Source organism: Microtus oregoni, unplaced genomic scaffold, assembly GCF_018167655.1.
Source record: "Microtus oregoni isolate MIOR12 unplaced genomic scaffold, Mior012 000026F_ref0000081, whole genome shotgun sequence".
Classification (NCBI taxonomy): domain Eukaryota; kingdom Metazoa; phylum Chordata; class Mammalia; order Rodentia; family Cricetidae; genus Microtus; species Microtus oregoni.
Window position 1 is genome coordinate 24,940,576 of NW_024543085.1, and position 25,598 is coordinate 24,966,173.

At 40.7% G+C, this 25,598-nt stretch overlaps 1 protein-coding gene and 2 pseudogenes across 5 annotated transcripts in view; all 3 read right to left on the reverse strand.

Annotated features, from left to right (window-relative positions):
- The window catches only part of Tnpo3 (transportin 3), a 77,259-nt gene extending 52,049 nt beyond the window's left edge, over positions 1-25,210 (reverse strand). Inside the window, exons 1-5 of one of the 5 annotated variants that reach the window (XM_041675402.1) lie at positions 24,726-24,851; positions 12,899-13,054; positions 6,855-6,919; positions 1,873-2,073; positions 412-485 (exon numbers count right to left, since the gene is read on the reverse strand). In XM_041675402.1, coding sequence (XP_041531336.1) covers positions 412-485; positions 1,873-1,995 — 197 coding nt within the window. In that variant the 5' untranslated portion in view covers positions 1,996-2,073; positions 6,855-6,919; positions 12,899-13,054; positions 24,726-24,851. Of the gene's footprint in view, positions 1-411; positions 486-1,872; positions 2,074-6,854; positions 6,920-12,898; positions 13,055-18,524; positions 18,575-22,641; positions 22,775-24,725 lie in introns of those variants that run through there. The other 4 variants (XM_041675401.1, XM_041675399.1, XM_041675400.1 and 1 more) reach the window with 4 other exon arrangements.
- On the reverse strand, positions 5,423-8,067 carry LOC121463242 (annotated as a pseudogene).
- Positions 8,403-11,591, reverse strand: LOC121463243 (annotated as a pseudogene).
- Positions 25,211-25,598: the final 388 nt, after the last annotated feature.

Genomic DNA, 25,598 nt, shown 5'->3' on the forward strand with positions numbered 1-25,598 from the left:
AATTGAATTCCCCCTCCCGACCAGGCATCTCACAATCATTTATAACTCCAGCTCCAGGAGAAGATTTACCTGGCCTCTGTGGGCTTTTGCACCCATGTACACGTAGATACACATACCTATACATAATTAATTTTTAAAAAAAATTTTTTTAAGCCTTTGGTGATGGCCCACACCTTTAATTCCAGTACTCAGGAGGAAGAGACAGGCAGATCTATGATTTTAAGGCCAGCCTGGTCTACACAGTGAGTTCCAGGATAGCCAGGACTGTTACAGAAAAATCCTGTCTCAATAAAACAAAAGAAAACTAAAGCAATTATTAATTTTATGCCCACAATTTAGAAAAATTTACTAGGACAGATTTCTCTGTGTGGATTAATGGAAATCCAAATACTATTGATAAAAATTACTTACTTTTCTACCAATGTTTGTACGCATCCCTTCCAAGAAGGCATCTGTAGGGCAAGGTCTGCTATTGCTAAAGCCAGCTGAATGGGAAGAGATAAATAAATGAATAGACCAGATACAGAAACCATCAATGTTAACAGAAAAAAAGAGACCACAATTCTTTCAAACACTATGACAGTGAAGACTAGCATCTCCTTTCCTCCTTCCCCATGAATGTCTACCTATCCAGTCATCTAGTTAGCTACAAATTGCTTGGATTTAGACATCAACCTTAAAAATTAAAGACAGACCAAAAAAAAAATCAACAAAACACACTTGATAGATAGGATACTTTTTTTAAATTGTTGTTTCTGAGACAGCATTTTCTAGCTCAGACTGGCCTCAAACCCACTAGATAGAGACTGACCTTGAACTCCTGATTCTTCTTTCTCCACCTCACAAGTGCTACAATTAGAGGTTTTCTGTTTTGTTTTGTTTTGGTTTGGTTTTGGAGACAGGGTTTCTCTGTAGCTTTGGAGCCTGTTCTGGAACTAGCTCTTGTAGATCAGGCTGGCCTAGAACTCACAGAGATCCACATGCCTCTGCCTTCCAAGTGCAGGGATTAAAGGCATGTGTGCCATTACCGCTCGACTTGCAATTACAGGTTTAAACCACTATACTCAATTTAAAAATATCAAAATATGTTTAAAAATAGATACTCAAGACATGTTTTCTCTGTGTAACAGCCCTGGCTGTTCTAGAACTCTCTTTGTAGACCAGGTTGGCCTCAAACTCAGAGATTCGCCTGCCTCTGCCTCCTGAGTGCTGGGATTATAGGTGAGTGCCACCACTGTCCAGCCAATACTTACTTTTATTTGACAATACAATACCATAGAACTTCAGAGACTGATAAATCATAGTTTGTCAAAAGATCAAAGCTACTGACAAAGTTAGACTTTGGTTCTGTCCTCAGATAATGGATTGCCATTTCCCTGCTCTTTCCATTTCTCATCTTGAAGCCTCCTCTTCAAGAGCACGTCCACATCAGGCAAACACATATATGTACTTTACTTTCTAATATATTTCCCTGGCTAAAGGGGAAAGCCAAGACGTTCATTGTTTCATTTATAAGACTTTTACTGCCAGTCCTTCCAGAAAAGAGTTTATAAATTAATAAAAATTGAAAAAAGTTACTGCATAGACTTCTAACTCAGAATAATACACATTTTATTAATCATCTGCAATTTTAACAGTAGGGGGAGCACATGCTAGAGAAAACATATTTACTTCCCCACTTTTAATATTTAATGTCTGGAGCCTAATGAACTCAAAGATTAATACAAATGATTAAACTTTTTATTCTGCTACAGTTGTGAAAATATAGCAATAAAGTTAACGTTACCTTACATGGCCTACCAATAAAAACCAAAATAAATCATGATGTATCCAAATGACCTTACAAGTTTCCTTAGTGAGTAAAGGATTTACCTGTGTTACAATGACAGGTGACAAATCTTTCAAGTTCTGAATATGAGTTAGCAATGAGTCCCTTAATGAAGCATGAGAGTCTGTGGGTAGCTCATAAAACGAAGTCTGAATCTTCATTTTCATGGTCTGGGCAGCAAAATAGCATGATTCCACATCCTGTCGGATCTGTAACAATTGATCAGAAATCTCCCAGGCATGAACCTGAAAGTAAATAAAAGATATCATAAAGCGTATTATTTTTATAAATAATTTTAAAGTTATATAACTTCTACATATATAGTTAGAATAAATATAATGGAAGAAAGAATTGACAAATTAACTTCAGTTTGCAAGGCCTATTCAACAAAAGTATTCCCTAAGACTTTGTGATTTACTCTAGTAAGGCCTAATGGCCAGATCAACTGAATCAAAAGACAGAATCTGAAAGACTAGAATAATCAATTCTATACAGTGGTTATAAAAAAAAAAGTCCCAGAAATTTCTACTAAAACTAAAACAAAAACATTATTATAAAGCTTCTAATCCTATTTTTAAGTTGAATGTTTCTTCTCTTATTTAAATGTTTTGTTCACTCTAAGATTTAAGTCTGGAAACTTTTCAATATATCTATCAATAGGAAAAACATTTCATATTGGTCTCATTGGACATACTTTTTAAAGTTTAGTACCTCATAAACAACAGGAAATACATCTTGGTCCAAGTGAAATTTTTACATCGTTTATTTTCTGATATGCTTATATATGACAGAGTTTAACAAGGTGACTAAATCGTTTTTTATAAATTAACCTGTCTATAGAAATAATAAAAAAGAATAAAATACAACAAATCTGATCACGAATAACTGGTCATAATAAGAGGGAGTCCTATTTTAAAGAGAACTCTTGAAGAAAAAGCATGCAGCACACGGTAGACATCTGACTAATGATTGACAAATTCTAATCCAGCTATGCAAGCTGTCTCTTAACAAACTGGTGATAATACAATGAGAAAAAAGGGATCAGTCTCAATTTTGAAACAGTGTCAATTTCAGAAAAAAAAAATTTTTTTTGAGACAGATACATACATCCAAAGTTATGTAGTGGAGGATCCTGATCCTCCTGCCCCTAGCTCCTGAGAGCTGAAAGTACAGGTATGCAATACCTTTCCCAGTTTAAGTAGTGCTGGAGATTGAACAGGGCCTGTGCATGCTAGGCAAGCACCCCACCAAATGAACATCTCCAGCACCATATAAATTGTTCTAATCAATTTCTTCTCTTTTTCTTTTCTTCCCCCTCTCCCTTCTCTTCTCTGCCATTTCTTCTTTCTTTTCACTTCCTGAAAGGCTGCCTACAGAGCCCAGGATAGCCTGAAACTCATTATCTTTCTCCTTCAGGCACGTGGCACAGACGCAACCCTCAAGTCCATGACTTTAATTGTTTTTGTTTTGTTTTTGGAGACGGGGTTTGTCACTTTGGGGCTAGTCCTGGAACTAGCTCTTGTAGACCAGGCTGGTCTCAGAGCTCCGCCTGCCTCTGCCTCTCAATTGCTGGTATCAAAGGCACTCGCCACCACCAACGCCCAGCAAGTCCATGGCTTCTTTGTTGCGGGCTTCTTTGTTGCGGGAGGTCCGCGTGGTCTCTCAGCGGCTATAGGCTGGAGGAGGGAGGACCTCCCGCAACACTTCTTAAACTGTGCATCATGCAAATGAACATGAAGGTCCCAAGAAAAAGACATTGGCAACAATAAAAGGTTTCTGAACACACAGTGACCAAAAAATAATTTAAAACTAAACAATTGGTGAGTCCAAGGAGTTTCAGGTGTGTTGACGAAGACAACTTTACCACAGCCTTTGTTCTGAGCAATGTGCACACACACTAAGCACACCTTCCCGCCACCCAGGGCCAATGATTGCTGCCTAAAACACCTCAGAGTTCAATTTCCAGGATCCACAATGACAGAGAACCATTCCCACAAGCTGTACTGAACTCCAAATGGTGGTATGACCCACACTCATACCCATGAACAAATATGCAAATTAATTAACTTTAAAAGCCAAGCTTCACCTAACAAAATAAGAGAGTGAGGCTTCAACATTGGTGTGTAGTCAAAAGAACCATAACTGTCCTCATATGTGCACTGACAGCAGTAGCATTGGTACTATTAGTCTAAGGCTATTAAAAGTTAACATAGGATAACAACTGAAAATGGACTATTTTAATTCTACTACCCTCTATGTCTTGTCAACCCAAAATTTAGAACAGATGTAATACAGAACTTCAAATAAAAGCCAGGAGTGTAGTTCAGTGGTGAGTGTTCAACCCCCAGCACCCTCCTGCCACCAAACAAAAGAGGGGAAAAGAAATAAAGAGATGGCCTAGGGAGACGGCACTGTCAGTAAAACGCAAGCATGAGGACTGGAGTTCTGTCCCCAGCATCAGGGTCAAAGCTGGGTGTGATGGCACACAGGGAAGCAGAGACGAAGGGATCCCTTCATAGAAGTATTCTAGCAACTAACATTTTTAAATGCATACCAGAACAATGATTTAGCACTGACTTGGCAACAGAGTACATTATCAAAAATGAATGGGGAATGCCATTCAAGCCTTCAATCCCAGCACCTGAGAGGCAGAGGCAGATTAATTAGCGCGAGTTCAAGCCAGCCTGGTTTACAGGACAGTCAGGACTGTTACACGGAGAACTCTGTCTCAAAAAACAAGCAAATGGATGGTGAAAAGAGAACTGTAACTCAATGCTATTTCTAGATTAAAGACCAAATCTATTTTCCCTCTCCTTTCATATGATCTGGCCTTGAGTAATTTGTGTACCTGACAGAACACAGCAGAAGTGATGTGGGACTTCAAAAGTTCAGAAATTCTGCCACCTTTCTCAGCATTATTCTGAGAACCAATTGCCACATGGGAATTCTCAACAACTCTCTTTGTGGGGAAACTCAGAAAGGCCCTGAGACTATACAAAGAACAAGAGGGCCTGGCTAAGTCTAACTTTCTAGGCCTTTCTACTAGTGTCTTTTTTTTTTTTTTTTCGAGACAGGGTTTCTCTTCTACTAGTGTCTTATTAGCATGTGTCTCAAAACTTCCAAACCAGCCCAATGACTAAGTGGATATCTTAGTGAGCATGATTATAAGCCAAGAACCCCTGCAACAATTCCTGTCTACCAAGTATAAGATACAATAAACCAGCTTTTGTTTTAGGGTAATGCTTCACAGTAGTAGCTAACCAGAACAGACAACCAGATATCATGTGCCTCTGGATGAACTACACGACCAAAACGACAAAGAGACCAAAATTAGTTTTTCTTTTCTATTACTATTATTATTATTATTGTTATCATTATTATTATCATCATCACCATCATCACCATCGTTGTTATTATTATTATTATTTGGTGTTTTCAAGACAAGGTTTCTCTGTAACAGTCCTAGCTGTCTAGAACTAGTTCTAAGGCCAAGCTGCCTTGAACTCAGAGATCCACCTGCCTTTGCCTCCCAGGTGCTGGGATTAAAGGCGTGCACCACCACCACCCAGCCAAAGAAATCAAATTTTTATCTCATCAAGCATGGTTCCAGCTGCCAATCTGCAAGAGAAAACAGTTGTCCTTCTACCCTTGGATTGATTCCAGGGCCAAGATCTGTAGATGCTCATGTCTTTTATTAAATGGCATAGTATATGCATACAACTACACAATCTTCCATTATATCATTTTCTTTTTAATCTTAATTTTTTGTTTGTTTCCAGAATAAGTTTTGCTATGTTGCCCATGCTGGCCTGGATTTCCTAACACTCCTAGCTTAGTCTCTTGAGTGCTTCCCATATACATTAAATTGTGGCTAAATTTAAGGAAGATAGTTCTGTACACAAAGGAACTGGGATTTTTTTTTTTTTTGCCTCTCCCCCTTCCTCCCATCCCCGGCTGTGTCCAATGCTTTGAGTCTAGCCATCTGAACTACTGTAAAACATGCAATATCTATAGATTCAATAAGCCACACAGTCCTCACTATCAAATGTGTCAGGCTTGGTGGTATGCATGATGAAGACTAATGAAGTATCATAAAATATGGCTATTGAAAAGCTTCTAAAATTTGGAGTAGGATCATAATCATGTGAAAAACAAAGCTATTCGTGTATAGTAACTTCAACTTCATTGAAGCCTGGTCTACAAGAGCTAGTTCCAGGACAGGCTCCAAAACCACAGAGAAACGCTGTCTCAAAAAAAACAAAACAAAACAAAACAAAAAAACAAAAATAAATAAACAAATAAAAACACAACAAGTAACTCCAATTAAGTTTTGTTATACAAAACTTATTCTGTAATTTTAAAACAAAAATAATTTGTTTGTAGAAAATTCCCATTCCCAACTTTGTCCATTCCATTTTAAGAAACCTTAATTTAAAAAATAAAAAAAACATATTTGCCTTCTGGAAGTTGTACATTTATCTGCGCAATAACTAAAATGTATTTCTTTTTTGTTTGCTGAGATGTATTAAATTTAAAGAAGATATTTCTAACAGTATAATTTCTGCCTTGTCTTTATTTTACTGCAACCTTGACTGCATTTTTAGAACCTTCCTCTTTTTTTTCTTTCTTTCTGGTAAAAAAAACACATGACAAAATTTTATTTTAGCTCTTTAGGATTAAATGCTTATCCTTACGTTCAGATTACAGAAATTGTTTTTTAAATATGCACAAAATCAAACATCTCTGTAAACAAAACAGTTAAAATTATTAAACATAAGGGACATATGTGGCTTTTTAAAAACACAACAAACGGGGGTGGTGGTGCACGCCTTTAATCCCAGCACTTGGGAGGCAGAGGCAGGCGGATCTCTGTGAGTTCGAGACCAGCATGGTCTACAAGAGCTAGTTCCAGGACAGGCTCCAAAACCACAGAGAAACGCTGTCTCGAAAAAAACAAAAAAAAAAAAAAATAAATAAACAAATAAAAACACAACAAGTAACTCCAATTAAGTTTTGTTATACAAACCGTTTTTCACCCATTTGCTAGGGCTCATGGACAGTTTGCTTCTATGGTATATGGTACACATCAGGCTTGATCATCAGTCCCACAAAAACACGTATGTAAAACAAGAAAAATGATATTTGGGGTTACATAAAAATCACCCAAATTTAACAAGTTCACTTAAAAAGTCATCGCCGGGCAGTGGTGGCGCACACCTTTAATTCCAGCACTCGGGAGAGGACAGCCTGGTCTACAAGAGCTAGTTCCAGGATAGGCTCCAAAGCTACAGAGAAACCCTATCTTAAAAACAAAACAAAATAAAACAAAACAAAGTCATCCATCACCAAAAGCACTATCCCATTATTTAGGTGCCATTCTCATTCTGATCATAGCCAAAAAGCAGAGAAATAACTCAAAACTAGATTGCAGCCAGATACCTTGCCAGTCTAATGTGATATCTAAAAAAGTATGACAGAAAATAAAGAATTCTGTTCTCTTTAAAAGGGACCTTCTGAGTCCTGCCCAGACACTGAAGAAGGAAGATGTGACTCACCCCGCTGAAAAGGTACCGAGCCATGTAGCTAACATATGCTAGAATAATGAACTAATATAAGTTATAAGAGCTAATACGAAGCCTGAGCTAATGGGCCAATCAGTTTATAACTAAAAAAATAAAAATAAAAGGGAACTTCCCAAAAGGAGATTGAGGCGTGGGGAGCAAGAACTCCATCAGCCTGGCTGGTGGCAGCTTGTGAAGGGACAAGGCCAACAATCTTCTGGATGTTTTGTCAAATTGACAGTACAGAGAATACACAGGAAGATCAAAGTGTCATCTCCCAGCAGGTTTTAATGAGACAATCCTTAGATGTAAGAAAGTAGGGTGAAGGGGAACTTTGCTATGGCTCTACCATCAAATATGGAATTATACATTCCCATTAAGGCAGCAAAAGCCAACCGCAAACATGGCTTTCATTCCTACCATTGACAGATTTCTATTGTTCTTTAGATTCCCCCCCCCGTGTGTGTGTGTGTGTGTGTGTGTGTGTGAGAGAGAGAGAGAGAGAGAGAGAGAGATTGAACAGCAAATTATGCTATAGCTTCCTTCTCTAATTTTTTATTGTTTTTCTGCCTTCAATCTCTCGTATTAGCCTATCCTGTAAATCAGGATGCCTCAGTGAGCAAGGGCACACATGGAGATAACAACAATAAGCAGCATGTCTGTAAACATGGTACTCATTCACTGGTCCATCCCTGCACTCCCACCCATCACGAAGGAAGCACTCAAGAGCTAGACAGAGATCTGGATGAGGCTTTGCAGGACTGACCCCAGGGGAACACTCATAAACTCTTTTTTAAAAATCAGGGTACTACTTCTGCCATAATGAATCCCTTTTCAAAATCTGTGTGTATCTTTCCTGCAGCCTAAGAAGCCTTCATTGTTTTCCTGATGGTCCATGCACACATTGCATATGGGCCTGCAGTAAAAAAAAGTACTCTAGTTGGCATGCTGATCTTTGGCAAAGCAGATTGTGTCCTGTTTACTTTCCTACTTCTAGCTACTTGTGTCTCTCCTCAGCATTCAACATAAGAGAAGCGAACATGTTTCTTTTGATCTATAACCCAGAATTTGACTTTGCATATCATATCATCTTCAGGCTTCACTTTTTCTTTTTCTTAGGACAGGGTTTCTCTGTGTAACCTTGACTGCCCCGGAACTTGCCCTGTAGATCTGACTGCCACTGCCTCTGAGTGCTGGCATTAAAAAAACATGAGTCACCACTGCCTAGATTGAGCTTCAGTCTCTTATCTCCTCTGACACCTACCTTTTCTAGTTTTATCTATAATGGGTTCAATCATTTCCCCATCTTTTAGCAGAAGCTCTTCATGTACTATTTCTGCCTCTCAAGCGGGATCTACACTTCCTTCAACATGCATGATATCATCTATCATCTTCAAAAGTATGTTAGATTAAATTCCATCACAGGCACTAATACGAGATTTAAAAAAAAAAAAAAGCATTTACTGCACCTGCCTATTGTAAGCTCCTTTCACAAGGCCAGCAATATCCACTACATTTAGAAAGGCAGTAACCTTTGCTGGTTTGCAATACTGGCACAGGAACTCTACTCTCACTGGAGTGGATAGTACAGAATGGGAAGCTGTCTGCTGGTTAGCATATTGAAAAAGGTATGCTTCCCAACATTTGACAATCCAACAATACCCACTTCCAGTGAGGTTCCAAATCTTCCGATGATTGGGGATGGTTTAATTCCATCTCCTCTCTTTTATAGGGCATCATGCTGAGGGTGGACAATTGCATGGGGTCCCAGGATACAGAGACTGATGTCACTGGCAACTGGAGGTAGGGAGGAAGGTGGGCAGTTTTTTTTGAGCTTGGGCTTGTCTTGAACTCATGGAAATCCATCTGCCTTAGGTGTATAAGCTACGGCATCCAGCTTAATTATATCTATTTCTGATTTAACTATCTCTGCCTCTTTAAAAGTAGATATTTAAAAAATAAGGAGAGAAGGTTTGGTAGTTAAAAGCACTGACTGCTCTTCCAGAGAACCTGGGATTGATTCCTAGCACCCACAATGAAGTCCTGCTGTACTCCAGTCTTGGGAGATCTGATGCCTTCAGGCCTCTGCAGGTACCAGGCACACATGTGATGCAGATATGCACACAAGAAAAAACCTATACATATATAAAAATAAATAAAAATTAAGGGAGCCTAACAAAACAAAATTAAGTTGCCTTGGGCAAATTGGTTAACTTGGGAACAGGAATGCAAATTAGCAAACATAAAGGGCAAAGAGATTTATTTTTCCTGAACCTTTCATAATTCTGGAATTTGTTTTGTTGTTTGATTTTAATAACCTTTGGATACCAGACATGGTGGTACATACCTGTAATACCAGTACTTAAGAGACTGAGGCAAGAGAATGAAACATTCAAGACGGCCTGACAACTTAGTAAGACCTTGTGTCAAAATGTAATTTAAAAAAGAGAAATGGTAGACGACCTGAGATCACTTTCCAGAATCCACATCAAGACAAAGAACTGGCCTTACAAAGTTGTCATCTGCTTTCCATACATGCACTGTGTGACACACAAACGCATTCACATTCTACACACACACACACACACACAAATAATAAATTATAAAATAAGTGAGATCAGGCCGGGCGATGGTGGCGCATGCCTTTAATCCCAGCACTCGGGAGGCAGAGGCAGGTGGATCTCTGTGAGTTTGAGACCAGCCTGGTCTACAGAGCTAGTTCCAGGACAGGCTCCAAAGCCACAGAGAAACCGTGTCTCGAAAAACCAAAAAAAAAAAAAAAAAAAAAGTGAGATCAAAAGAGCCCCACCCTTAATTTTTACAAAATAACAGCAGAAAAGCTCTCTCTAGCATAATAAGTTCTTTTATTTGTACCCTTGACTCTCATAGCTCAACTGTGACCCTCCATACTGGGAATATTCTAAGAGGCCATAGCTATCTTCAAAACACAAAAGCAACCTTAATTATCTCTGCATTTCCCCAAAGCATAGAGAAATCCTTAGGTCACAATAAGCTTTGTATAAAGTACACGTTACATTGTTAAGTATGACAAAAAAAGGTATCAATCATCTCTTCTGTCTTTTTGTTTTTGTTATTTAAGACAAGAGTTCCTCTGTCTAACAGCCCTAGCTGTCCTGGAACTCACTCTATAAACCAGGCTGGCCTCAAACTTACAGAGATCCACCTGCCTCTGTTTCCCGAGTCTGAGATTAAAGGCGTGCACAGCTACACCTAGCTTCTATGATACTTCTTAGTTTTCCCAAACATGCAGCATATGCTCTCCTAGATATGAGACACTTATACATTAAGAATAACTACGACACCAGAGTTTAAAATATGTAAATAGAGAAAGGGCAACAGAGCAAGCACATCAGGTCTTTACAGACACAGAAGCACCAGAAGAATCTGACGTGTGTGTGTTCATGACTGCAAGTGCAGCAGTGCTATGGTGCCTCTGTGGAAGTCACAGGACTTCAGGTGTGCTCTTCACCTTCTAGGTTGAGACAGGGTTTCTTGCTCACCACTGCGCAGCCCAGGCTAGCTGAACCACAAGCTTAGGGGATTCTTGTCTTCACTTCCCATGATGTCACAGAGTTCACTGACTCCAGAAGCACACACTGCTTCCAGATCTACGTGGGGGTTGGGAATGCAAACTCGGGTCCTCGCTCTTGCACAGCAGGCGCTTCATCCACTGAGCTGTCTCCAACCCAGGAGACTCCTGTTCTCATCTGTAGAATTGCATAGGCTTTGCCAGAATGGATCCTGAATTTTGTTTGATTTTTAGTGATGAAAACTATAGAGAACAGCTATAAACATTTCCTAAGACAATTCTATGGGTAAATGACCTTAGGAAATAACCTCCCAGGAGTAAAAGTATTTTACTCCCGTAAAAATACTTGGGAGACAATGGCAGGGAGTTTGGGGCCAGCCTGATCTACAGAGCAAGTTCCAGGACAGTCAGGACAGAAGAGAGAAACTATCTCTAAAAACCAAAAACAAACAACAACAACAACAAAAAAATTCAGAGCAGAACCAAAAGAAAAGAAGAGCTATTTTCTAGTTCCAAATACCTTTTTACTTAATTTTTAAGACACAGAAAGTGTCTCACTTAATAGCCCGGGCTGATCTTCGGCTCCTGACTATCTCCCTACCTTAGGCTTAGTACTGGGATTTCCGTTGTAGCCACCATACTCATCTAGCATTTAAGTCTTAAAGCTGCCTTGTATACTACTCGATTGTACCTCTCCCTCCTAATATCTGTCTTTTAGAATAAAACTAATATGAGAATCACATGCAAAATACCTAAGGAAAATGACAATCAAAGTTACTAAATGCCAAGAATGGGGGTGCATTCCTATACTCCCAGTGCTGAGTAGACAGAAGTAGGGAAGAGAAACAAGATTTTTTTTTTTTTGAGAAACAGGATCTTAAGGTCATCCTGAGCTACATAGGAGTAGGTCAGCCTACTCTATGAGACCGTTTCAAAAATCTAAAACACGGGCTGGAGAGATGGTTAATGCTCAGCGGTTAAGAGCATTGCCTGCTCTTCCAAAGAGTCCTGAGTTCAATTCCCAGCAACCACATGGTGGCTCACAACCATCTGTAATGGGGTCTGGTGCCCTCTTCTGGCATGCAGGCATGCAGACAGAATATTGTATACATAATAAATAAATAAATGTTAAAAAACAAAAACACTACTACATAAATTGTTAGTTTAAAACAATAAGCCTTCCTGGCTATACAGAGGTTTTTTAATCTAGCCTGGACAATTCTGAAAGTCTGTCTCAAACTACAAAGTAAGAAAAGATCTGGGACCCAGTGGTGGTGGTGATGCATGCCTTTAATCCCAGCACTTGGGAGGCATAGGCAGGTGGATCTCTGTGACTTCAAGGCCATCCTAATCTAAATAATGAGTTTCCAGGACAGCCAGGGTTACACAGAGAAACCTTGTCTTGAAAAACTAAAAGAAGAAGAAAAAAAGATCTGGGGATATAGCTCAGTGGTAGAGTACTTGCCTATCATGCATGAGGTCCAAGGTTCAATGCCAGTGCTGGGGGTGGGGTAGACGTTAGGGATACAGCTCAGTTGTAGAGCATTTGCCCAGCATGTATGTATAAGGTCCTGAGGTCAAACTCAGCATCTGGGGCTAGAAGGTGGCTCAGGGGTTAAAAGCACTGTTTTTTCAGAGGTCCTAAGTTCAATTCCCAGCAACCACATGGTGGCTTAAACCCAGCTTCTAACCCCTCTACCCTCAAAACTGCCAACACTAAATGTTAAGAGGCAATAAGTTATCATTTCACTCTTTGCTTCTGCATTCTAGTGGCTGGGAGGGGTTAGGAGCTGTAGCTATAAACAGTAAAAAGTTATCTTGTTTTGGTCACCAAGCCAACCAAATTCTGACTCCATGGATGCTAGAGTACATGGCTCACCATTCCTCCTGTTACGCTGCAGAAAGAAAGATAAAGGAGGATAAAGAGGACTCTTTACAAGGAGAGAATAAAGCACTTACACTTCAAGGACTTTCTAGCCACAGATGCCAGGTGCTACCCACTGAAATCCAGGCTTGGACTAAGCTCCACATTCTCAAAGGGCCATCTCAACCGAAGCCTGGGGCTCAGAGTCAGCAGGAAGCTGCAGCTCCCACTAGCAGCACATTTCAAAGAGACTGCAACAAGAGAACACGTTCCATTTAAGGTCTAATTCCAATCTCCCTCTTCACACAGCAGCAGAACAGACCTTTACAGTCTTTTCTTTCAAAGGCTATTTCCATGACTCTGTGATGAATACGGGGCAGGCTATGGCTCAGCAACCCTTTCCCTAGCATGCACCAAGTCCTTCATTAGACTTCACAGCATATCTGCACCGTACTTGCCTCTTTTCTTCTTTATTGATGCACTGCTGTTCCAGGACTCACTGCTATACCAACGGCTCTAAAACTGCCAAATCAACCAAAATCACTCAGCAGGCCTCAACAATGCAAGCACACAGCCAAACAGGAGCTAAAGGAGTCATTAGCTGCCAAGATTTAGACTCAAATCAGGGCTGTTAATTAGTCTTTCACAAAAACAACTTACATAGAACTACTTGAAATCCTTCAGAGAACCCAAGAGCTCTGACAAACAGAAAATGAGTTTCTGGAAATAAGATATTCAATGAGACACGAAAAGTAACATCAAAGTCTCTGGTTGCTGCATTTTAAAGGAAAACCAATCAATGAATGATAAAATTATTAAATGAGAGTTGCTAGGCAATCTCAACTTCCCATAGTTATTAAGGTCAAAAGAGCTGGGGCTATAGAGAAAGCAACAGTTGCGACCACTTGCTGTTCTTCAGAGACTGTCAAGGTGGAAGAACCATTTGTTGAAAGCATAGTCCAGGGAAGAAGACTTCCTGAAAGCCAAAAATATAGAACACCTATTTACTTTCATTCCTGCCAACCTAAGGAAATGTATAATAATTCAAATATAAGATGAAATTTTAAAATTTTTATCACATTTTTAATTATTATATGTGTTTACATGCATGTGTGCCATTACACCTGAGTGGAGATCAGAGGTTAACTGGCTGGAATCCGTTTCTCCTTCCTTTAGATCAGGTTCCAGGGATTGAACTCAGGTTATTAGACTTGGCAGCAGGCACATCTCATTAGCAGGAGGGTTTTTTTTTTTTTGAGAACAAATTCCATTGTAGCCCCCAGTATCCGGAACTCACAGCAGAGCCAAAGACGACTTTGAATTTCTTGCAGAACTTCTTGCCTCCATATACCCAGTACTGTTACTACACCACATTCACCTCTACACCTGGGTTCATGCATTGTTGGGATGTGAGCCCAGGGCTTCTTTGTGCATGCTAGGCAAGCACTCCACAACTGAACTATATACCTCCTGCTGAACTCATAAAAGTTTACTCTGCATATTAACCATAGTAACAAAACTGAGAATCAAAAATTTTAAACTTATAAAAATAAATGTTGAGGGCAGGCAATGGCACACACCTTTCAATCCCAGCACTCGGGAGAGAGAGACAAGCAGATAGATTCCTGTGAGTTCGTGGCCAGCTTGATCTACAGAGTTCGTTCCAGGACAGCCAGGGCTACACTGAGTAACTAGGTCTTGAAAAGCCAAAAATAAATAAAAATGTTTTTAAAATGCGAGATGTGATAATAGGGTACTATTTATGAAATTACTGTGTTTAAAAAGATTTGAGCCCTGCCCGGTAGGGTCTTTTTACTTCCATCACTCAGAAAGCAGAAGCAGGCAGATCTCTGTGAGTTCAAGACTAGCTTGGTCTACATAGCCGGGTCCAGACCAGAAGGAGCTACATAGTGAAATCTTGTCTTAATATAAATAAATAAGGCTCTGAATTTTCAAAAATGTTTATTTTCAAATTCACTCATATACTCTCTTGTTTTGGCGATGACTGTTCAAATGTCATTACACTATTAATGAGACAAAGCATGAAGAAACAATGCGCACACTGAGAACAAGGAACTGTGCTGCAGGATCAAGGAGAAAAATAAGTAAAAAACATAAGTTCTGCTACCAAAAATCTCATCAAAAGAAAAAGAAAGATTTGTTTCCTAATACTTTCTTTTGAAAGGTATACCAGGCAGGAAAATGTGTAGTGTCTAAAGGGATTCCTGCCGCTACAAACCTGCCGTGTAACAGAAACGTGACTTTCCAGTAAAGACAAGCGAAGCTTCTGTCTGGGCTTCCTTCACCTGGACAACCATAAAGCACTGGTGACTGTCCAGCACTGTGGTGCGAGCTGTGGAAGATGGCAACAAAGTCTGAGTAATGATGTACCCAAACTTCCTATACTGCTATTAAACTCAATTAGAACCAAAGATTCTAAAAACCTAAGACAGTTACCAGAATTAAAAACAAAAACTCATGTGATTTATCAATTCTATTTCTGAACATATATCCCAAAAGAAATAAGCAGGGACTTCACGCATAAGCTCTGAGAACACTATGCTATGTGAGAAAGTCTGTAACACCACAAAATTGTTGATTCCAGACAGCCACTGGTTTCAAAGACATTAGATTGCTGTGGAAAAGGGGAACAGGGACTAGTTCTGTTTTAATGAGTATATCTTATTTTAGGAAAAAATCTAGAGATGTATGGTAGCAACAGTCACAAAATGTCAGTATACTTAATATCACTGAACTACATACTTAAAAATGACTACAAGGTGGGCGAAGGACATAGCTAGCCCATGTTAGGGATGCTCGCTGCTCTTCTAAGGACCCAAGTTGGATTCCTAGCACCGCAGTGGACAGCAGCTCACAACTGCCTATAATTTCAGCTCCAGGGAGCTGCTGCCCTCTCTGGCCTGTGCAGGTGCCATACAAACCTATTTTTTTAGACTAGGCAAAGCCTGTAGTCTAGGACTGCTGGGACTGAGGAGAAAGAGCATGAGTTCAAAGGCAGGCAGTCTTTTGCTCCATAGTGGGATTTTGTCCCAAAGCAAAACAACAAAAATAGCTAAAATGGCAAATTTTTGTTTTGAATTTCTCCTCACACACACAAAAATATCCGCAATAGCTGGGAACAGTGCTGCATGCCTTTAATCTTGGCACCTGGTAGGCAGAGAGAGGAGGATCTCTGTACATTCAGGTCAACCTGATCTACATAGCAACTTCCAGGTCAACCAGATCTATACAGAGAGAGACTGTCTCCAAAAAAAAACTGAGATAAAATGATGGCTCAATGGTTAAGATCAAATACTGCTCTTATGGAAGTCCAGAATGCAGTTCCTAGCAACCATATCTGGTGCTCACAATCACCTCTAACTCCAGCTCCAGGGAATCTAACACCATCTTCTGGCAAATGTGGGCACCTGAATTACTCACACACAGAAACACACACAAATAATAAAAATAAAATAAATATATTTTTAAGTCAAGGTCTCTTTATATAACCTTGGCTGTCCTGGAACCCACTGTGTAGACCAGGCTAATCTCAAATTCTCTGCCTGCCTCTGCTTCCTGAGTGCTGAGATTAAAGGTGTGCACCACCACATCTGGCATAAATAAATATCTAAAAATCCACAAAAGCTAGTCAACAAGACAGTTCAGTGGGTAAGAACACTGGCTGCACAAGCCTGACCAGCTGAGTTCTAACTCCCAATCCATTTAAGGTAAAAACACAGACTCCCAAAAGTTGTGCACAGACCTATTTGAGTGCCCATACATGCACAATAATAAATATTTTTAAACCCATGAAATACACTTTTCATTTTCCTCATAAACATTAACACAATAAAAGCTGAATAAATACCTGGAAAAGTCTCGAAAAACCTGTGTTGTAATTAGAAAATGTAGCAGTGCCCTGACGATTTTAAGTTCTAGATCAAACTATCAACTGGACCAGGTGGACCAGAAATGAATGAATCCAGGTAAAAATGAATAGCACCAGAAAACAGACAACCACATCCACAAAAACACCATCACAAATTCACACATAGTCTCTAAGATTCCAAACCATGTATACCCTGTCCAATTAATGTAATGGATTTATTTCAGCTTTCATTTCACTTATAGCCATGCCTGGTTAATGGCTTCCACATGGAATGATCCAGGGAGATCAGCAAGGTAGCCTTTTTCTCTCAGTCTCTTCCAATGAGAAGCATATAATATTCATTCCTATATTCATTACACTAAATGACCTTCAGAAGTTATATAGAAACATTTTTTCTTTTTTAAAAGGGCTTCATTTCAAAATCAAGTTATGTTTTAAAGGTCACTTAACTAGAAGCTACAAACAAAAGCACAAAAATAAACATGTAAAAGATAAACTAAATTATTAACTACAGCTGCTAGAACAAACCAAAGGTCTAGGTATTAGAACTAAGCGGAAGATTCAAAGAATTTCAGGTGGCTTCCTTTGTCTGGCTGGGGAAGTCATCATTCATTTAGGGTGAAGACTTTGTAGGACAGCTGCTTTGGAGTCATCCATAACTCTACAAGGAAACCAAGGCAGAGGAAGCCAAAGGAACATGGAGAGTGAGTCACATATTTAGTAAGCGGTGAGACTGGGACATGAATCTAGATCATCTGTCTCTGACCTGGTACACACTCAGTATGATGAGAATTCCTGGAAGAAACACGGCGGGCTAACGAAGGAAAATGAACCATCCAGTGACCTAAAGAAAGAGATTCTGAAAACGTCTGTGTGTGACTGTGCAGGTGACAAGCACAGGGCTACACCACATATGCAGAAAAACTTGCTTCTTACTATTTTGCCTCCTAAATAAAGTTCCAGAGGGAAAAGCACCGGAAAAGAAACCAGAAGCTGAAAGCCATGGTCCATAACCTTTCTGACATGCTATGGGAGAAAATTTCCACTGACATGTGACAAATCATACACAAAAATACTAAGCGAGACCATTAAAGCATAACTGACTTTATTTCAATTTTTTTAAATATGCTTTTCATCACCTACTCAGTTTCCAGATAAGAGCACAGAGCCTACTTTTCTCTGGCTTTTGTTTTGGTTTGGTTTTGTCGTTGTTGTTTTGTTTTTGTTTGAGATAGAATTTCTCTGTGTAGCCCTGTCTGTCATGAACTCTCTGTAGACCAGGCTGACTTGAACTACCAACCAAGTGCTGGGATTAAAGGTGTGAGTCACCATCACACAGTTGTCTCTGACATTTTTAAGATAGGGTCTCATGCCCAGGCTGCCCTCAAACTCAGTATGTGACTGTTTCCTCGTCTCCACCTCCTAAGTAGTTAGCATTATAGGCATGATTCACCATGCCTGGTTTATGCAGAGCTGTGGATCAAACCCATGGCTTCACGCATGCTAGAAAAGCGCTCCACCAACTGGGCCATAGCATCAGCCTGAACTATAACTTCAAGACAACTTCTCACACACAGCTTATCTCTGTAAAAGAACCAACATAAAACAACTAAGCAGCATAATTACTAGCCCTAGAGAGAGACACTCTGTGTTCCCCAGAGCTTTCTAAATTGTCTACTCATTCCGTATATATACTAGAGGTGGCCAAAGGAAACCACTAAGTATTTTCAAAACAGGCAAACTGCTATCACATAAGGATTCCTTAAGATCTGATTCAAAATAACTTAGTTTCTTTTCAAAACACTTTGGAGTTGTCAGTGATATCTGCTTACCAGAAACTGTAACTATGTCTGAAGAGTTCCAAGGATTTTGGTGAAAAAGTCTGTAGAGTAATGAATAAAGGTTCTTCAGAAAACCTATTTTAGCTGGACTTGACAGAACACACTGTAATCCCAGCACTTGTCCAGCTGAGGCAGGAGGATAAGGTAGTTGCAGGATTCAAGGCCATCCTGAGTTAAAAGAGACACTGTCCAAAAAAAGAAGGCAAAACCCACATGACAAAGACAATGGAAACAGATAACAACAAAACTGCAAAAACTTTTTTGGGGGGAGGCACTTTTTCAAGACAAGAGTTTCACTGCATAGCCCTGGCTGTACTGGAACTCACTCTGCAGGCGAGGTTTATCTCGGAATCATAGAAATCAGCCTGCCTCGGCCAGGATTAAAGGTGTGCACGACTACAGTCTTCCAACACATAAACTATCTTAATGGACAGACCTAAAAATAGCTGAAATCTGCCTGGGGACAGGATGAATCCTATAGCTGAGAATTATAAACACCAGGTACAACGAAAGGCAGATACCCAGCTCCGTATAAGCAGCAGTGAGATTCCTGGATGTTCTCCTTGACTCTGGGCCACTGGACTATTATCCTCCTATCCTAAGAGGTTAACCTGTGCTTTACTCTGGCAGGACTCTGGATTGCTGAGAAAAGACACAGGTAAGGACAGGAATATTATCTGAAATTAAAAGATTAATGAAAACCTTGAACTCCACCACCTGCCCTCATTCCCCTACCTAGCAAATGGGACACTGGCAACTAGCTTATAATCTCCAGGCAGACTAGAGGACTCTACTCAAAGTAAAAGTGGCCCAGGAAAAAATGAGCAACATGAAGACAGTGAGAGATGCCATGGACTGCAGCCCATCCTGAAGCTAAGGCAGAAGAAACTCAAGTTCAAGACTAGCCTAGGACACAAAATAAGATGTAGGCCAATCTTGATTATGTAGCAAGATCCTATCCCAACTACTACCCCCTTCCCTATTTTACCTAAAAAGCAAGTGAGGAAAAGTTAAGACAACAGTACAGTGATACATTATAATTCTAACAGTTAGAAGACAGAGACAGAAGGATCAAGAATTCAAAGATGCCTGGGTTACAGAGTGAAACTCCGCCCTCATCCCCTCAAGGTTTTTATTTAAAAAAAAAAAAAAAAAAGCTAAAAATAATTCCTCAGTCTAGGAAGTACTTACTTAAAAAATAAAAAAAAGGAAAAAGAAAATATACACATACACATATATAAGGTTTGAGTTTGAACCCTAGAACCCACAACAAAAATAAATAAATACAAATAAAAAGCCAGGCACCAGTTTGCAATTCCAGCATGAAGAAGTGAGGGTTCAGCTGGCCAACCAGTCTAGCACTAGTTGGTGAGTTTTATACCTATGAGACTTTCTCTCAAAGGAGACAGACATCAGTTCCTGAAATGACACCCAAGGCTGTCCTCTGGCCTTTATCTGCATGTACTCACATTCCCCCCCACACACATAAACCTGCGCACATAAGAGAAATGGAAGGACAATAAACAAAACCTCTTACCTGTGTTGAAGACTCTATAAAGCTAAACAACTAATTAGAACTTCTGATCAGCCGGGCGGTAGTGGTGCACACCTTTAATCACAGCACTTGGAAGACAGAGGCAGGAGAATCCTTTTGAGTTCGAGGCCAGCCTGGTTTACAAAAGGTAGTTCCAGGACAGCTAGAACTGTTACTATTACACAGGGAAACAACTTCTGATCACAGAAAGTTGGAATGTTGCAGATACAGAGTCAAATTATCTTGGGCTATTTTTAGCCCCCACAACAGCATGCACTGCCTTCTGACCTTTAAGGTATATTCTTACCAGACCACTAACTTCTACCAATCCAAAGGCTATAAATTAAAAATGTCATCAGATAGTACCTAAAGCCTACTGTAGAACCAATTGTGGTGGCACATGCCTTTAATCCAAACATTGGGGAAGCAAAGACAGGCAAGTCTCCATGAGTTCAACGCCACTTGGTAAATATAGCAAGTTCCAGGCCAAACACAACAAGACTCTGTCTCAAAATAAAACTACAAAAACCCCTATAAAACAAACAAACAAAAAAACAAAAACTCAACAGTTTGTTTCTTTTCTATAACCCGATCATCCAATGCCCAACTAATGTATTCCGTAAATTCTTTGATTTGACTTTCCTTGTTCTTTTTATTTATTCTTATTTGTGTGTGAGTGTGTGTGTGTGTTTGTGTGTATGCAAACAGAAGGGAGCAGCAGATCTCCTGGTGCTTGAGGACAGCCAGTTCTGAGGTGCCAGGCAGGTGGGAGGAAGCCAACAGTGATCCCCTGAACAGTAAGCACTCAACCACGGAGCCATTATCTGCAGCCCCACTTACTTGTTCTATAACTCGTACAGTTTCATGTAACCACTTCCATAATAGAACACATTTCAGGGTACCCTGATGCATGTTTATGGACTATGACCATTCAAGAATAAACTGTCTTTGAACTGAGGGCTATGTTTGGGGTTGACAGATCTTAGGGCCACACAGTCTTCTTCAGCCAACAAAGAAAACAGATTAATATGAAAATATAAAGTGGACACCTACTATGGACATTTGGGAACAAATGACTTAGGTATATAGAAAACAAAATAAACTTTAAAAAAAAGCATATTGCTCACTGAGCAGAAAAAAAAAGCTAAAACTTTGAAATTTTGATAAAAATTGAAATTACTTAAGATTTCAAAATAGTAAATACTCAAGCATGGGCCAGGCAGTGGTGGCACAAGCCCTTAATCTCAGCACACAGGAGGCAGAAGCAGATGGATTTCTGTGAGTTCAAAGTCAGCCTGGTCTACAAAGCAAGTTCCAGGACAGTTAGAGATGTTACACAGAGAAACCCTGTCTCGAAAAATAAACTAACAAACAAACAAAACCCATCAAATATGGGGTTACTTAAACTTCTTGAGCCAGGAAACAGTAAATAGCAGATTGTGCTCAGAGAAGACTGTCTGAGTAGAGACCTGGAGACTGGAGCTTTTCGGTAATGACAAGATTCAAAGTACAACTTTGTGGCCTGAAGAAAATAAAAGAATCAAGAAGTTCAAATGTCACCTGACCTGTCCGTTTAAATGCTCATGTGGGGCAAATGAGATGGCTTAGCGTGTAAGAATACTTAGCGTGTGAGAGAACACATGCTGTCAAGCCTGCAGCCTCCGTTAGATCTCTAGAACCCACGAGTCAGAAGAAAACTGATGTCCACAGGTGTATCCGCATATACACACAATCAATAATTTAATGCTGAAGTTGCCCAAATGGTGAGGTGTAACTGTGTAGTATTTTCTTACCCTTTTTATTATCTTTTCTGCTCCAGGAAGCCTTCTTTTTTTCCCCCTTGAGGCAGGGTCTCTTAACTAGCTGTCCTTGATCTCCAGAGCTGACCTTGAACTCAGAGACCCACCTGCCTCCCGTCTACCAGTGCTGGGATTACAGGCCTGCATCACTATGCCTGACTATCAATAGGCTCTCCTGAATTGACTTTTTCAATGTCCCCTGGTTTCCAGTTGGCTTGGTCAATAGGGTATCCCAGAAAAGGAGTCAGTAAATTCATTCTTCCAGCAACTGTCATTGCAAGGGACCTCAAGTTTGGTCACCAGAAACTCATCATTCCCCCTCAAACCAAGTAACTATACTTATCCTGCTCAGTTCTTCCAGCATAAAAATAACAGTTTGTTACAATACTATTTCTTCTGATCTTTATAACTTTATAAGAAGTACTTTATAACAAACTCTGCCCTGGCATGGTAAAGGAAAGCAAGTCTTTGTGTCAAAATAAAAAAGAAAGAAGGCTAGGGATACAGCTAAGAGAGCTAAGAGATACAAAACAAAACAAAACAAACAAAAACAACAACAAAAAAAAGCAGAAAAACTCTCTCTGCTAAGCATTTTGTCAAATATGTCCTGTCTTCCTGTTGAAATTCTATGATGATAACGAAAAGATGCAACAGAGAATGATGGGACAGAAAGGGGGATAGCTTAAGAAAGTGATAACAGAAGATATATGTTGAACTTCTCATAGCTCTTGTAAGATATTACATTTAATCATCACAGATGATTGCTTTCAATTACCAACATCCAAAAGTTGTTTGTCCGGCTGGAGAGATGACTCAGCGGTTAAGAGCACTGACTGCTCTTCCAGAAGTCCTGAGTTCAATTCCCAGCAACCACATGGTGGCTCACAACCACGTGTAATGAGATCTGGTGCCCTCTTCTGGCCTGCAGGCATACATGGAAGGAATGTTGTATACATAATAAATAAATAAATCTTTAAAAAAAAAAAAGTTCTTTGTCCATTGTAAGCACTCCAGTACTGATTTAAAATGCACTTACCAGGTTTATGGGGGAAGCCCTGTCCTGACTTTAGTAGGTTATTTATATTTTAGGAAACTATGAAAATCAGAGAACTGTAACTCCTTTCACTACAGAACTAAAAACTACATGAGCCCTACCTACATGGAAGCCGCAATTTAATCTTTTTTCTTGTTTTGGTTACAGGGTTTCTGTGTAGCCCGGGCTGTCCTGGAACTCTCTGTAGACCAGGCTGGCCTCAAACTCAAGAGAGCCTCTTGCCTCTGCCTCTGGGGTGCTGGGATTAAAGGCGTGTGCCACCAGGCACAACAAAATCTTGTCTTCCCACTATGTAAGCAAGAACTTGGGTCTCCCATTTACACACACAGATCAAAGTTAAAGTGGCATTTTTTTTTTAACTATGTACTTGCATCCTCGGGGCTTATACCAGAGAAGAGCACCGTTAAGTATCAGTTATGAGTTAGAGTAAACAAAAATATACTTGTGGGTATGAAATGCAAAACTAAAGGGAGAGGAGAGCTAGGGATGGACTGGATCTCCAGCACCACACACAAAAACAAAAAATAAAGGTTACTGTTTAGTCCGTCAGTTTGTATGAGACTCCTCAGTTTTCAAAAAATTTCACAGCTCATACACTAAAACCTATACACTGTCAGCAAAATCAGCACCCATGCCAGGTGGTGGTGGTGCCTGCCTTTAATCCCAGCACTAGGGAGGCAGAGGCAGAGGCGGATCTCTGTGAGTTCAAGGAAGGCTAGCCTGGTCTACCAGAGCAAGTTCCAGGATAGACTCCAAAAGCTACAGAGAAACCCTGTCTCGAAAAAACAAAACAAAACAAAAAAAATCAGCACCCATACTAACTCATAAAAATAAAACATAGCAAAGCTGAGCGGTGGTGGCACACACCTTTAATCCCAGCACTTAGGAGACAGAGGCAGACGGATCTCTGAGTTTGAGGCCAGCCTGGTTTACAGAGTGAGTTCCAGGACAGCCAGGGCTACACAGAAAAACCCTGTCTCGAAAACCAAAATACATACATAAAACAGCAAAAGTGAGGGTGAAAATCAAGAGAGAAAATACAAAATGTGAGTCAAGAAAGTTACATGAACTAAAAAACTTAAACATGAGGAAATATAACAGATATAACACAAACACTCCACCACCTGCTCACATAATTATATGGTCTAATTAAAGCAGTTACGATACCCATCTTACAAATAGGAACCCACAGGTGGAGGAAATAAGGTAAGAATCCAATATACAACAAAAGATTTCCTGAAACAATAATTAATTTTTTAAATATTATATTGCACTTCAAAGCAAGGGGAAAAGTCATGAATATGAATCTAGAAGACTGAGAAATTTCGAGAATAACGTGAGTAAAAATCGGTTTAAGTAAGGCTACCACCGGGAAGAAATTGCCAGATGAATCCCTTGGACAGATAAGGTGAAGCAAAAGCATCCTGATGTGAAAGATGGGAAAGCATTTGGGGCTGACTTTGGCTAAAGGAAGATAAAACAGAGAGGCACGGCCTAAAAAGCAAAAGCGATGGCGGAACGTAAACGGGGGGGGGGGGGGATGGAGGGGGCTAGATCCATGCCACAAGCGAAAAGTACAGAATTACAAATCGGATTCTACGAGATAGCGGAAGGACCAATTCGTGGCCGATCAGGGGCCACCAGTTTCTGAAAGGCGGCAGAGATGTGGCCGCTCAGCCCCACCCCACAGCAGCAGCTTCTACGGAAAGAGGCTCTTCCCAGGCCAACCGCCTCGCTCACACTCAACCCTAGAGCCCACCCGGCCCCGGCCACGCGCTGCAGAACGACCACTTCCCGCCCCTCACCGAACGTTGCAGCTCCCCAAGCCAAAACGAGGCGCGCTCCTTTCCGCTGGGATCTGGGTCGTGGTAAAGAGCCTGCACTGCCTGGTACACGAGCTGCAATGTTGGCTTGGCTCCTTCCATGGTGGTGGCGGCGGCGGTGACAGCGACGACTCCGAGGCTTCCCTGCTGCTCCGCCTCTCACGATTCCTCACTGTCTCGGCCACAGCCGCTCCCTGACTGGCGCCATCTCCTCCTTTCTGGCCGTTACCAGGGAAGGGGGGGGGAGGTTCCTCGTGGAAGTCGCCCCCTCGGAAACAGCGGATAGGTCGTCTCAGGTTCCCGGATCCCTTTTGTCCTGTCTTTCTGCTAGAATCCAGTCTCTGGAGTCCGGACACGGATTCTTGGCTCCTCACCTCCCGCCTAGATCTCTGAGGCCTATCACCGCATGACACAAACCACGCAGCGATCCTGAAACAGAGCTTTACCAGACCGGAAGCAGCCGCCCATATACCTTAGCACACTTCCGTCTGGTGCGCTACAGACTGCCTCCTTCCCGGCACGCCTCCTCTTGTTGCCCGCCTCCTCCCGGAAGTGACCCTGCCGGACCAGGAGAACTGAAAGGATGGGACACAAGGTAGTTACCTAGGTCTTTAACGTCTTACTGGAGCTTTAAGAGCGACTTGTGTCACGTCCCTGACCTAATCTTATCTCCTTGACAAAGAATCCAAAGTCTTTCCTCCCGTTTCCTACTTCCGCAGCCCTCTCCAGGGAGTCAGTCCTTCCTGTTCTACTGTCTCTAAGGTCCTACTATCTATAGTGTACTGCATAGTCAAAGGTCACTTAAGACACGGTACCTACGCTGATTCTCATTAAAATCACACTAGGTACACTTAA